Below are 15,797 nucleotides of genomic sequence, written 5' to 3' on the forward strand. Positions count from 1 at the left end.
TAACCTCCAAGTACTAGACTGTACAATGCAAGAAAATAAACACCAAAATCAAAGAGTAATTGTTATGAAAAGATGCCAAAAAGGAAAGCTCTGCTACAATGATGACATTTGCAAAGATACTGTAAGCTTATATCTTTTAACCATGTAAATGTTATTGTATCTTGTTGTTATTGTGTCTTTCAATCACTTTTTATTAAAATCTTGTTTGTACCCTATCTTTTAATTAGTTTTATCATTGAACTTTCAGTGGCTAAAAAGCAAGTAATATATTAAAAGCTTATCTTATAATGAAATGTAATATAATTTGACGTCGATTGTCGATTAAAAAAGTGGTTGCTTACCAGGATAGAAAAAATGGAACCCCTGAAAGGATTACAGAAAAAAAATGTAACACGAAATATGTTCTGTCAGTTGAGGTTTTTCCATTAATGAAACCATGTTTGTGGTAGCCTAGAACATGTTTTTTTTTCGTTTTTTATTCTTGGATATGTGTCTGTGGTGAACGTTTACAAAGTAGATGAACACATTTACCAACTTTGTTATCAATAATTACATTAGTCAGAAAACTAGGCCTGAATTTTTGACATGCACGAAACCAAAATTATGTGATTCATTTGGTAAAAATCTATTTTATTTCTTTTTAATAAACAAGAAATTAAGTGACTTAAAAAAAACCCAAAAAAACTGCAATCGCGTGCGCAAATTTGAGTTAGTGTTCACCGACCGACATAGTGAGCTACGCACATTAACGCGATTCCCAAAAGCCTCAGTGAAATGAACACACGACTTTCCACCATCAGAAGAAGATGGAACAGATAGAGAATAGAACAGTGGTAATAAGGTAAACATTATAAAATTTCTTACGATTACCGTATGTTAATCATTGATTTTATTGACAATAGGCCTGTATGTCATGATTTAGGCCGTATTAAATGTTTCGAAGACTCTAGCGACAATAAGTGTCAGTGAAAAATGGCCGCAGATAATAGAGCATATTATTCTAACATTGTTTCCTTCCTAGATTATACGAACGAATACCTATACGTACAAAGTTCAAAGATTTAAAAATGGATTTCTGAATAAAAACCTAATTTCGCTAACTTTTGTATTGTATTTGCAATAGTTGTTCAACAAAATTGTTTTTATTATTATTGTGTGTAGTAAGAGTGTATGTATGGTATGTTGGTTCCGTATGTGTGTACCGAATATAAAAAAAACTAACAAACGACAAATGTATTGTAGGCCTGTTTGTATATTTCTTATAACTAGTAAAGATAATTACGACTGTCGGTCTTGTAAATTAATAAATAATAATATTTTAATCAAATTTAAAAATTTTATCTATTTATGATATTGTCTAGGCTTATTGTAAAATTTTTATATGATTGAAATTTACATTTATTGAGAACAGGTATGGTGTGACATCTATAGACCACATAGAGGGTTATGAGATGAGGAAACCAGCTTTTGGGGTAAGTAATGAGGATATCGGAAATCACCCCATTTAGATTTCGTGGAGAAACCCGACCAGCCCTTACTGAATCGAGCGTTTGCACTTCTCAATTGCCCGTCCAGGATCAGCTAATCACCCCATGTATTGTGTTTATTATATGGTATTATGTGATTTTTAAGAATATTTTAATATACATTTAGAATAAGGTAGAAATCATAAGTTAGGTTACCCATATCAGAGAGAGTAGATGATTTAACATGTACTCTTTCTAACGAACAAAGGCCATGAAATTCATTGTCTTGAAATATATTATAAAATGATTATGACAATATTCAGAGATAATTTGTTTGATGCATTTACTTAAAGTGTTAGTTAAGTTTTCTAGAACTGTGACCATGTAAATATCCTGCGAAGGATGAAATAATATTTATCTGTATTCTGCTTAAAGGATTTACGAACAAAACTTTCAGAATGTGTAATCGCATGAATTTTTAAAAGTTTCAAAACTGTTTCAATAAAGACGGTCAAGTTAGATTTTGTTGGGTCCTGGTAAAAAAGAAAAATTAAAAATGAATTAACTGGACATTTTTTGTTTGTTTTTTTGCTTTGTGAGTGTTATGAGAGGAGTAGCATGTATCTTCTTAAAACTACTGGTATAAAGTTTAATAAAACGTCTTCATTTAACTTTACCTAATTATAGCATTACTGTGAATTATGGGATATGGAAAACACCATTTTTATTTAACAACGTTGGTCCCTTGAAAAGAGAACTTCAGGTAGTTTAAGCTCCTACGAAATCGACTCGCCAGACTTTTGGTGAGGATCAGCGCAATACCAGCTCTTTAAGCTTCGTTTGGACGGTTACTTTTGTGTGTGCTCATCACCTACATTCAAGCTAATAAAGAAGCGTCCATAATGGGATACATCATAAATAAACATACACAAAATTGAAAGAAAGTGGGCATAGCCTCCAAGTACTAGACTGTACAATGCAAGAAAATAAACACCAAAATCAAAGAGTAATTGTTATGAAAAGATGCCAAAAAGGAAAGCTCTGCTACAATGATGACATTTGCGAAGATACTGTAAGCTTATATCTTTTAACCATGTAAATGTTATTGTATCTTGTTGTTATTGTGTCTTTCAATCACTTTTTATTAAAATCTTGTTTGTACCCTATCTTTTAATTAGTTTTATCATTGAACTTTCAGTGGCTAAAAAGCAAGTAATATATTGAAAGCTTATCTTATAATGAAATGTAATATAATTTGACGTCGATTGTCGATTAAAAAAGTGGTTGCTTACCAGGATAGAAAAAATGGAACCCCTGAAAGGATTACAGAAAAAAAATGTAACACGAAACATTTTCTGTCAGTTGAGGTTTTTCCATTAATGAAACCATGTTTGTGGTAGCCTAGAACATGTTTTTTTTTCGTTTTTTATTCTTGGATATGTGTCTGTGGTGAACGTTTACAAAGTAGATGAAACCCATTTACCAACTTTGTTATCAATAATTACATTAGTCAGAAAACTAGGCCTGAATTTTTGACATGCACGAAACCAAAATTATGTGATTCATTTGGTAAAAATCTATTTTATTTCTTTTTAATAAACAAGAAATTAAGTGACTTAAAAAAAACCCAAAAAAACTGCAATCGCGTGCGCAAATTTGAGTAAGTGTTCACCGACCGACATAGTGAGCTACGCACATTAACGCGATTCCCAAAAGCCTCAGTGAAATGAACACACGCCTTTCCACCATCAGAATAAGATGGAACAGATAGAGAATAGAACAGTGGTAATAAGGTAAACATTATAAATTTTCTTACGATTACCGTATGTTAATCATTGATTTTATTTGACAATAGGCCTGTATGTCATGATTTAGGCCGTATTAAATGTTTCGAAGACTCTAGCGACAATAAGTGTCAGTGAAAGATGGCCGCAGATAGAGCATATTACTCTAACATTGTTTCCTTCCTAGATTATACGAACGAATACCTATACGTACAAAGTTCAAAGATTTAAAAATGGATTTCTGAATAAACACCTAATTTCGCTAACTTTTGTATTGTATTTGCAATAGTTGTTCAACAAAATTGTTTTTATTATTATTGTGTGTAGTAAGAGTGTATGTATGGTATGTTGGTTCCGTATGTGTGTACCGAATATAAAAAAATGGAAGTTTCAAAACTGTTTCAATAAAGACGGTCAAGTTAGATTTTGTTGGGTCCTGGTAAAAAAGAAAAATTAAAAATGAATTAACTGGACATTTTTTGTTTGTTTTTTTGCTTTGTGGGTGTTATGAGAGGAGTAGCATGTGTCTTCTTAAAACTCTTTGAATATGTTATTTTGTAGTTTAATAAAGTTAATCACTTCCGTAGAAAAAAAATGAAAAAAAATAATGTTTTCTCTTATAAAATGACAAAATAAATGGTTAAATTTCACCAAAAATCATTGGCTGGCAGCCAATTTGACCATTTTTTGCTTTAAATTACAGTTTTTTCAGGTAAATACATTTTTTTTGTTGGTCAAAGTGGATAATTATTATGTGACATTAAAATGGCATATTCAACAAAAAATTTAAAAAATAAATAAATTTCAGGGTGACAATACATCTTTAAGCTTCTAACTAGTAAAGATAATTACGACTGTCGGTCTTGTAAACTAATAAATAATAATATTTTAATCAAATTTAAAAATGTTATCTATTTATGATATTGTCTTGGCTTATAGTAAAATGATTATATGATTGAAATTTACATTTATTGAGAACAGGTATGGTGCGACATCTATAGACCACATAGAGGGTTATGAGATGAGGAAACCAGCTTTTGGGGTAAGTAATGAGGATATCGGAAATCACCCCATTTAGATTTCGTGGAGAAACCCGACCAGCCTGAACTGGATCGAGCGTTTGTACTTCTTAACTTTCCGGTCCAGGATCACCTTATCACCCCACCCCATGTATTATGTTATAATAGGTTATTAAGATCAAAATATTGATTTTGAAAATATTTTAATTTACTCTAGAATAAGGTACACTTCATGGAAATCATAAGTTGCGCATATCGGGGAGGCGAGAGGGTGTGTACACTTTGCATCGATCAAGGCGATGTAATATCATTGTCTGATTTTGCGAAAAAAATTGTAATCGCATGGATGTTTATACTAGTTTCAAAGTAAGAACGTTTGATTAGATTGTGTTGCGTCCTGGTAAGAAAGAAGAATTAACTCAATAATTAAAGATATATTGTCCCCCTAAAAAATAATTTTTAAAATAATTTTTTTTGAATATGCCATTTTGATATCACATAATAGTTATTCACTATGACCAAAAACTTGAACCAAAAAAAAAACATTTTCCACCAAAAAAATGTAATTTTAAGCAAAATATACCTAAATTGATTGATTGAAATTAACCATTTCTTTTGTCTTTTTATAAGTGAAATAATTATTTTTGATGATTTTCTTTCTACAGAAGTGAATAACTTTATTAAACTGTGAAATTGCCTATTCAAAATCTGATTTTATTGTTCTTTATTTTTTTATGTTTTTGGGGGACAATACATCTTTAAATCGTTGCTGCAATTAACTTTTTTTTATTAATCTAATTATTACTATTCCATGTTTCGTTGTTTTGTTGATGTTATGGGAGGAGTGGAGTATATAATTATGTTCTTAAACTGCTTCTAAAGTTTAAGCAAAACGTTTATCTTTTAACTTTACCTTAGCATTATGCTGTGAATTATGGGATAGGGAAAACACCGTTTTTATTTAACAGACATAAAATGTAACCACTTTTACAATTCAGACTAAAACCTAATCGAAATAACCACAAAAATATTTTTCATGCAAGTGACTTATTTCATACATCTGACTCCTATTTCCTGTATCCACCCATGACCGCATGGATGGTGAGATTTATAGCGTCCTGGTCCTTGGCGAAATCAGTTCCTTTGGATCCTAAACATTGGAACTATTAAGACGGCTGCCGTTGCCATTGCAACTTTTGAGAAAGACACGTATTGTACTAGAAAAATAAAACTCTTCTAAAATGTGTCAACCATTATACATGAAAATACAAACAATAATTTGCAGCGATCAAAGCAAATCCTTAGATCTATGGGGTTTTAAATATCTTTTTATATATTTTTTTAACAATATCAATATTACCGATATGTTACTGTTATGAGAGGGTATTATGGAATAAATGTTCTAGGCATCGGGTTTTTTAAATGAGTCTATAACCCAATAGTTTCCCTCATAGTTATAAACGCGTCATAATTGGTCATAATCATGCATAAACTAAACAATGTTATTTTAATGTCACATAGTTTTCACTTGGATCTAAAAAAATATTTACCTACAAAAACTAAATTCAAAAGAAAGTCAAATTATCTGTCAGACAACCGGTTTTTTATTACTAATCTTTTAATACTGTAATTCATTATGTCTTTTTATATAAATTATATAATTCGTTCGTTTTTCTTTTTTCGAAAGTGATTATTATTATTAAAACAGCCAAATGGCCTATTACAGTATATCATATATTCAAATCTGATTTTATTAATATTAATTAATAATGGTTTTTTTTTGAGAAAATACATAAGTTACAATTAGGATACCAAAATATCTGTAGATAAAGTTTTAAATTTTGTTACATTCTTTTTTTTGGATAAAGTAAATAGTGTAAGTTAGTATGTCCGATGTTTGTTTAATTTATCTGAATTCGAGACTTATAGTGGGTTTGTTGTTGTTGTTTTTGTTGCTGTAGTTTCCTTCTCCGTGAGACAGTCACAAAGTTTGAACTTGGTTGAACTTTGACCTAAAATTTGTGTTACTGTAGCCTATCTCTCTCAAATTTAACCTAAAATACAAAAATAGATGAACATTTCATCGTAGGCGTACGCCTTCTAATAGCAACAGTTGTAGAAATGTATTTCAAAACATAAATACTGTAATATGTAAAAATGCTACAGTACATAATTATTATTTAAATATGCCTTATTATTAATTTAATGTGTTTAGCTTTTTAGAACTCTTCCTATTCTTTTTTAACATATTGTAATCAAGTCAAGTCAAGTATCATTTATTGTCATTTGTTTTAAGAAAAAACATAGAAATTATGTTTGCTCTGTTGGCGGAGCACAATATCCAACTGACACAACACGAACTCATAACAAAAACATTACAAAAAGTGTCTACATGATGTTTAAGGCTCCAATAGCTCCTGGAAAGAAACTATTTGTAAATCGTGCATTATTGGCCTTAATAGAACGAAATCGCCGACCGCTGCGCATCAACTGGAACATACAGAGGCCGGATGAAATTGATCATCTTTGATAGCCACTGCCTTTTTAATAAAATCAAAGAAGCTTCTATACATTGTTATTTCTATTTTTAGTTAAACATGTTTATAGATTATTAGAAAAATAATAATAATATTAAAATGGTATAACTAATAATAGGGAAACGTTTTCCTCTGGTTTCGGTTAGTATTGAGATGTAGTTCATTAATTGTAAACCAGTATTAACGTAACTAACTTATGTGTCAAGACAGTTTCGTCAAGCTGTCAGACTTCGTCAGTTGTTGTGTGTTGGTACGATGCCGATTGGACTCCTTTTTCTACTATTTATTTTAAAAATATCTTAAAAGATTTAATTTTTAAAATTAGTATTGGTATTTTCTTATATTAAGTATTTCGTATCGCTGTGTATTTTTGTGTCTGTGAGTTGTGCAACCATATCTTATACCTTTACTTCACTTATTGTATCCTCTTATTTAAACATTATTGGTCAAATTATTCCATTTCAAACAAATTTCACTATTATTATCTTCTTAAATAATAAATTCTTGTTTAGGATCTCTTCTTAAAAGCTTTAATTGCTTATTATCCCTTTTCCATAACTAAGGAGATTGACGTTTTTGAAATTTAAATTTCTTAAATCAAAATTAGATTATATGTTTCAAAGACGACGTTATTTTTAAATCCCGACATGAAAGTAACTAAAATAACAAATCAATCAATCAAGCGAGGCCATTATTTCTAATTCATTGTATAAACAATGTTATTGTGTTCCTCATTCTGTGATCACTGTTGTAGGCCTATGATTTCATTTAATAACACCCCATCACTAATTCATACTATGGGCCTAATTACCGAAAGTGAATACGCACCGAGGGTGCGACTCTCTTTTCATTTCTTTGTTTATATGCCTAAAGATTGGTTCCCACTTGGACGCAACGCAATTAATATAAAACAAAACATTCAATTATAGCCTAAGATTATATTAGTGTGGTTATTTATTTTGAGCATAACAATTAACAATCAATACTTAAATATAGAATCACATATATGTCATACATTAAAATGATTCATAAATTGTCAGTGGGTTTCAGACGGATATTCAACGAAAAAGAGTATGTCTAACTTTAAATGTCCAAAATAGTATCGTAATCATACTGAGAACGCCCTACTTTAAGCTGAAACTTTCGTGAATTTAACGCTGGACTACACATTATGGTATGGGCAGGGGGGGCCTTTGTAGTCACCGCTGAACCAAATCTAATTTATTCCCAGAATCTTATACCGAAAATAGGTATAGGTGTATTTTATTTGTAACGTAAAACATTTCAATCATTTTAAATTGAAATGATTAGACATGGATGTGGTATTTTATTTATGACAAATCAGACTTCAACACAATTTAGGAGTTAGTTGGTTAGTTTATGCGTGTCAATTGAATAATGAGTAATATATCAATAAATGTCATAAATAAAAACAGTTATCGAAAATATTATTAAGCATGAATATTGATTGATTATATATTACATGCATACCACAGAGTATGCATTCATGAATTATAAAAGTTGATGCCATTTTCATATTTATTTTTGTTCATTGGGGGCGCTAAACAAATTGAACACATAATGTTATCGCAGAGGGCGCAAATAAAATTGAAGAAAAGTTTTTTTCCGTAGAGGGCGTTAACAAAGTCTCGAGAAGTTTCCCTTTGCATTTTGTGTGTAAATCCAGCAACGCAAACAAAAAAATGTTGACGCAATAGCATAAACTAAATATGTCAGTATGTCAGTATGCTTATAGTTGCAATCTTATTTTTTTAATCCTTGATCAGACATTCTTGACAAGAATGGCTAGATTTTATGTGGTCGATCGCGTGTGTGTGTGTGTGTTTGTTTCTTTCTATATTTTGTTAGTTAGAAGGATTACTCAAAAAGTTATTAATCGATTTTAAAGGATGGTTTCATAAAAATGATTGACATGTCTCTTTATTCAAAACATAGGCTATAGCTAGTTGTATTATTTTTAAAAATATAGAAATTAAACTAAACATAAATCATACATTTTATAAGAGGTCAGAAAAAAACACTTCATCTAATTAGCCAAAACTTCACTTTATTTGAATTAAATTGAATTGTCAATATTCTTTATACTTTTTTTAAAAAAAGATATACATTGATTATAATACTATGCTTCAAACTTAAATTGCTGGAGAGGTAAATGAATAACAAATGCATATTAAAAGATGCTACTACAGAACTTAACCTTTTGTATGTTATTGGTGTTTATCTAAATTGGTTTATAAAATCGGTATTGTTCTCAAAAAGGTGTAAAGGCGTTTTCAGAATTCAAATAACAATGTATTGTTTTGTAGAAATGAGCATGCATACATTGCAACAAAAACGATGCCTTTGATAATGGACTGGTACATTATTGAGGGGAGAGGGGATGGGATTTGATACTATTTAGACATTTTTATATTATTATAAACTAGAATATTTAATTTCTTAAAAATGCATTATCTATATTATTAAAATTGTATTGTTGCAACAAACTATGTACTGATATTAGAAGGCCCTAAACTATAAATGTACATACAGTAATTTTATGTTCATAAGAAATTTAACATACAAGTCATCGTGTCAAAAATAAATACCGACATTATTGATTACATCACCAACCTATAACTGCTAACTTTAACGATTTGGGAAATTCCTGTTTGGCTAAAAAACACACCGAACAAATCGATATTTTGTTCCTAACTTGTACAAATGCGACCGTCGGTCCTATTGTATCTAACCCGTTATAACTGAATGTGAGTAGTGTTTAGGCCTATGTTTTGTAGTGAAGGCTCATGTTTATATTAGTAGCCTACATGAAGTGTTTCGTGTTCAACCCGTCATCATCACACAATATTAATGTTATAAATAGGTATAGGGCTTATTAGCACCTGTTAGCACACCCGCTTTCAGCTGGGTGAAATCACTTAGGACACTTTTTCGTGAGACGAACATGGAAAAATGATAAATAACTCATATCAAATGATATTTGATCAAATTGATTGAGTTGGAGCTAGGCTTAAGGAGTTGGTTACATTACATGGTACATTATTACACTAGAAACAAAATTATCTACAATAGGCCTATAACAAATACGATACAAATTTCTGAACTTTGCAGCTCTGTAAGCCTCTAAAAAGTATTTCTATATCGTGGCGCTCCACAAGATTATAAAAATGAGAAGTATAAACTTAGGTGATTTTAGTGAGCGATGTTCGATTTAAGTTAAGGCCCACTCACATGCCTGGCAAGAAAATACAATTTATATGCTACTTACTGAGCAATATAAACGTGTTATCATGGACCTATAAATATATTGGCATATTACTATTATTCGCCCATGTTTTTATATGCCATATGGTCTTTGTAGAGAACATTATGATTAGTAAACATATAATTGTTTGTTTGTTTAAGAAACAGACAATAATATAGGCATATAGATTGATAATGATGTTACCATTAATTTATGAAATATAATTAATTAATCAATTCATATTCTGTGCACAGCAAAATCGACCTCCCGTCACGCTTCGTTGCTTGTCAGATCTGAAAGAGTGCATTGTTTGACTACAAAACATTGTCTAAGACCTAGGCAAGTTTACGGCTTTTGCTTTTTTGTTGCGGGGGTGAAATAATTTATTGCAGGCGACGATTGTACACTGGATAGTCAGTGGAAGGTCTTAACTAACTTTTATCAACAGCAAGTCAGTTATTATTAATATTACCGAATATTGCACTATTTAGATATTTTTTATATACCAAATAAACCTTTAAAAAAAAATCAAAATCACCCCCATATAAAAATGGAACATCCTGGAAAACTTTCTTTATAAACTTTGACCTTACAAAAATGTGACACTTGTTGGATGGGGAGCTGAGATTGTTTGTCAGATGAGTGGTTGTGGTTCTTCAGTTTGTTAGAAATCAAATCATATAAAGTTACTGTATTCTTTTTTTGTTTCAGTTTAACTTAACTAAAGCCTACAGTTTTGTAAGTATTTTGTATATTTTCACAAACAAATTGTAATTATTATGTTTTATGGCATTTATAGCTTGTAGATGATTTTATTGGATGAAAAAAAGAGAGATGATGAACTCATTATTAATAGTTCATTAATAGTTCATGTGTAGGCTAGGCCTAGAGTGTTGCTTTGTGGTATGAAGGAAAGGAATCTTCTTATATTAGGTCTGTATGCATAAGCCCGGCATAGAATATGCATAAACTAGGCAGTTGACTTTATTATTAACGCCACTCTACGCCATGCCCTCCGGTTATATCTACGACAGCTACATAAACCCCATCTTAAGTATTTTTAGGAATCCCTTGAAAGGATATCTAATAAAATCCATCCATATTACCTCTCCATATGCAACAGGTTACCAATGCAATTGTTGTGTTTCCAAAACCATCAATCATTCCATTCCAATGTTGACAGGAAAACATACCAACTATGGAATGCCACACTGGCAAAGTAATAAATTACAATACAATGCACTGATTAAAATACAATTTTTATAAATATAGAACTAGGAGAACTATATATACTCTGTAGTGTAATTGCATTGTTACTTGGCAAAATTATATTATTTGCTTTTGACTTTGTGATATGTTTTTGTGGTAACATCATTTTTCAAGTTATTATCATAAATATATTTTTGCAAGTAGCTATTGTGACATCATAAAAGCTTACTAATAGTAATTAAAATATTTTGCTTGTATCTCAATATCAAAAAATGAAACAATTTTGGATGAGATTGAGAAACTTTTTTATTTTTGGCAGAAATTAAAAGATTTAAAGAATTGAAAGGTTATTTTCCTCTGAAAATCTTAAATTTCATCTGAAATCCAACATACTGTTTATTTACTGTACATTTGCCCAAAACAAATACTGTTATTTCATAATTAGCAATTGCTTGAACTGTTTATAGAGACACCCATTTATTCAACAAAAGAAAACAAAAGCATTTCTTAGGCCTTTGTTTGACAAATTAACAGCTATCTATCAACTGTTCCAAGCTAAATACACAAGATTTTATATGTCAGTGCAAAACTTAATGAGTGAGGTAATGCTGATTTAAATAAGCAAAACGTTTGTTTGCCTTTTTTTTTGCTAATTATTAGGAAACATTTTCATCCTGGCCATTTCAAGTTTTTGTTCATTTGGCATGGAAATCCCCACCTAAAAAATCCATTCTGAAAACACATATTTTTGTTTTCAGTGTAACTTTTTCCAGGCATGGAAAACCAAAGCCAATCTGATCTAAAGTGTGGGAAGGGCAACAAACTCTACAGAGCTGTTTCAAGCGGTTTCAGTCCTTTGCTAATCAAAGTCCGACTAGAAAAGGCTAGGCAGTGCTACACAGAAGCCTTGGAATGTGCCACAACCCCTAAAGAAGCTGCAGCCGCCAACAAGAATCTTGCAATGACATCCTGGAGGTTAGCATCAATGGAAAACCTTCACAGGCGTAGCTTGGTGTTGTATCTGTACAAGGAAGGGCTTAAGCGCTTTTCTAAGGCTTGGGTGTGCGGAAAAGATGCAGGTAATGACCATATCTGGTCTGATAGTCTCGTTCAGAAGATGCACCAGTGTTTGCAGGAGAGTTTTGACTTTGTTACAAATCAACCCAATATGTCAGAGGAGAAAGCGAGATTGATGAATTTAGCTTGCCAGTTGGTTCCGACTCGAGATCTGAAGGCCTCCGTTTCCATTTTGTATGCTGAGTTTCTGCTGTCAAAGGCAATCAACCTGCTACAGCAAGGTGTCTACAAAAAGTCAAAGAGCCTTCTTTATGATTGTCATCAGCCTGTAGAGGAAGCTAGACGCTATGGTTGCAGTAACAATGAGGTCATGTCAGAGGTCAATGTACTCCATGAAGATATTGTGATGCAGACAGCTGTTGTTGAGGTAATTGAAAAACATTAACAAACTGACATTCTTAAAATCTTAAATTGTAGTGTACAGTGCCTATAAACTGGTCTGGTTTCATTTAGAGCAATGGTATGTTTCTTTTATATTAAGAGTAATATTCAAAATACATATTTAATGTTGGTACTGTATATTCCTTTGTTGACTTCCCAACTCAACAAACAGAATATGTTGACTGCAACATAAGCATCTGTAGATTTTACCTATTCAGTCATGTAAATTAATAAATTATGAATTTAATCTATAAAAATGTTATTGTATGAAAATTTTCTGTTGGCAAACCAATTTTTATTTCTAAATAGAGACTTAAATGTAATCTTTTAAACATTTTTGCTATAATAGGCAAGACAAGCATTAGCAACTGCTGACCAATTAAAAGAGAAGATTCTGATGAATGAGGAGGACTTGAACATTGACATGATTTGGGAAGTTCTAGACTGGTACAAGAAGTCCATCCTGTTGACCCGTGAGAAAGATGTTGAACTGGAAGCCATTGCTATGAGCCGAATTGGAGCTATCTATGATATCGTACTAAAACTGAAGTTCAAGGCAAGACCTTATTTCAAGTAAGTTAGGTATTCCTTTTCTCTATAAGTAAGTTAGGTACTCTTTTTCATCAATTTACATGGTTGGTTCTGTGAGCAAGTGTAGGAAACGTCTACTCAGGAACCTCAACAGAGAATCTGTATTTTCGTTGTCAGCCCTTTCTGCTCAAAGTTGTGACAACTGGCCTCATCTTTTTAGCACAATACCTTTTGTAAATAAAAGTACAGTATTATACAACTGTAATTTATCAAAACATTTCTTACACCATTTTCAATAAATATTGATTAAAAATTAATTCCAAATGTATTTATGTTTCATTATGTAAGACAAAAAAAAATTCTATGAACCAACTATTTCATTTCACTTATCAAGCTACAGGCTCTTTTAACTCATGCAGTATCCAAGCAATTAGGTGTTTCCAATTGGACTTCATTACAGCTCCCAGTTTAAGTTTTGCGTTTTTAGTACATTTACAGTTCCTTTACTACTGTATTATTCATTGTCAGCTGTTATCACTTCACTACTGGTTGGAAGCATGTGCATGCAGCCACATCTATTGTCATTGCACTAGTTCACTCTATCTATTTCTTTCCTCTGCCTTTTCCTTTAGCTATCCATGGGGTTACCATTTTACTGTTTTTGACTCTACTGGCCATTTTCTCTAATTTCAATATCTCCAATTTGTTTTCTTTCCTAATCCTGGCATAAGATAGGGCTAAAAGAAGAAAAGCAACAGACTGACAATATATTTTAACTTTTCTAGGGGTGCCATCACTCTGGCTCATAGTCTACATCCACGTGTTCTGACCCATATGGATTGGTACCAGGTTTGTGCTCAAACTCTTGAATCCTACCAAGTACAGACAGTTGCGGAAGAAACAACTGCTTGGATGAAGGAAAGGGAAGAAACTCTGGAGAAACTTAAACTTGTCATCGCCAAGTTTAAGTATATGGACGATAAGTATGACTGTCTTGTTTATATCTACAAGAACCATCCACCAAAGAATGCAGAACATAAGCTACCTGAAGAATTGCCAAAGAAATCAAAGATTGAAGAGACCCGCTTGAAGAAACTAGTACAAAAAGCTATTGTTCACTACCATCCAGACAACAACTCTATAGAGAAGTATGATAAAGAGTGGCATGTCCTCTGTGAAGAGATAACCAAGGTCTTGACGCACAAGTACAACTGCATGAAAGGAGTTGAAGTGTAAAGGTTGTACTGTTGGGTATAGTAGCTCAGCTTCTAGTAATGGGAGCAAATCGAAAGCTCTCTAGTGTTTTATCCAATCACAACAATTCCCTAAATTACAATCCAAAAACCATCACCAGTATGCATTGTATATTTTTCATGGATTCTTTATTCACACAGATATATTTTAATATAGTTATATAATTTTTATTGGAGGTAATGTATGTGACCCACCTGTACCTGTTCTGACTACTGTATCCAATAGGGGAAAGTAGTTTTACAGTACATAGGTGATTTCATAACATTACATTTTTGTTTTCTATTAGAGGTAATGTATGCTGTAGTTGTAAATAGGTGATATTTTTAGTGCGATTAGAAAATCACTTTAGAATAAAATAGTTTTGTTGTTTTGGTAGTGTTATGTAAATAACTTTAGCTTGGTAGTTGTACATTGATATAATGATGAAGTTTTAGCTTTATTTTTTATTTTATCAAAAATATTAAATAATCATATTAATTCATTTGTACATCTTGATCCATATTATTGAAATTTATGAACATAAAGCTACATACCATAGTTTCTTTATTTGCCAAAAAATGTAATATGCTTAATAATTTTGTAATAGATAAATATATCACAAAATAATGTAGAATTGTTTTTAGAATGTAGAATACTTTTAATGATAATTATTGTGGAAATTACTTACTATAGTAGTATTAGCTTCTTTCTTTATTTGCCAAAAACATTGGTACTCTTACTAATTTGTAGTTTTAATAGATATATCACAAAAATAATGTTGCTAAGTAGAATTCAAATTGTTATTGGATTTTATAATAATTCATATTTTTAAAATGTCTTTGTCATCCCATATTTTTACCTAGGATATAGTACAGTGTAGTTTTTTAAACAGTGTTTTTATTTTGTAATTCATAAAGTTATTAAAGTTTAAGGATATATAGTTATCTTCTGTCTATTTATTATGTATTTGTCCACTTTTTTTTCTCACAGGTTAATTAATATTCAGTATATTACTGGGGTGGTTTAGAATTTATTTTGTGCCTGTGACTTTCGTTAAGTTTTGTGCACTCTTTTTGTTCATAAACAGTGTATCATGTCCCACATTACTGGCACATATCATTTCGAAACCTGAGCTCTACTGGTGAGATCTAATAAGATTGAAACATATTGTATGCAAATATATATATATATAAACACGTCAGGCATAGAACATTAATTCTAAACCACCCGGTGATATACTGAAATTTAATTAATTAATTTGAAACGATAAAGATGAGGAAATCTGTGAGAAAGAG

General features: G+C 31.2%; 1 protein-coding gene across 1 annotated transcript; it reads left to right on the forward strand.

Moving 5' to 3' along the window:
- The first annotated feature begins 12,047 nt into the window (after window positions 1-12,047).
- Window positions 12,048-14,903, forward strand: LOC144842669 (uncharacterized). The gene is made up of 3 exons (XM_078699186.1): window positions 12,048-12,724; window positions 13,088-13,311; window positions 14,055-14,903. Exons 1-3 carry the CDS (start codon window positions 12,056-12,058, stop codon window positions 14,503-14,505), a joined length of 1,344 nt encoding a protein of 447 aa, XP_078555312.1. The 5' UTR covers window positions 12,048-12,055; the 3' UTR covers window positions 14,506-14,903.
- The last annotated feature ends 894 nt before the right edge of the window (window positions 14,904-15,797 follow it).

The sequence above is a fragment of the Antedon bifida genome, chromosome 5 (assembly GCF_963402885.1).
Source record: "Antedon bifida chromosome 5, ecAntBifi1.1, whole genome shotgun sequence".
In the NCBI taxonomy this organism is placed as follows: domain Eukaryota; kingdom Metazoa; phylum Echinodermata; class Crinoidea; order Comatulida; family Antedonidae; genus Antedon; species Antedon bifida.

Bases quoted from the DNA above. Each gene is read 5' to 3' on its own strand.
- LOC144842669 (XM_078699186.1), top strand. From the start codon at position 12,056: ATGGAAAACCAAAGCCAATCTGATCTAAAGTGTGGGAAGGGCAACAAA. The intron at 12,725-13,087 runs GTAATTGAAAAA...TTGCTATAATAG, and splicing joins TGCAGACAGCTGTTGTTGAG to GCAAGACAAGCATTAGCAAC. The intron at 13,312-14,054 runs GTAAGTTAGGTA...TAACTTTTCTAG, and splicing joins AAGGCAAGACCTTATTTCAA to GGGTGCCATCACTCTGGCTC.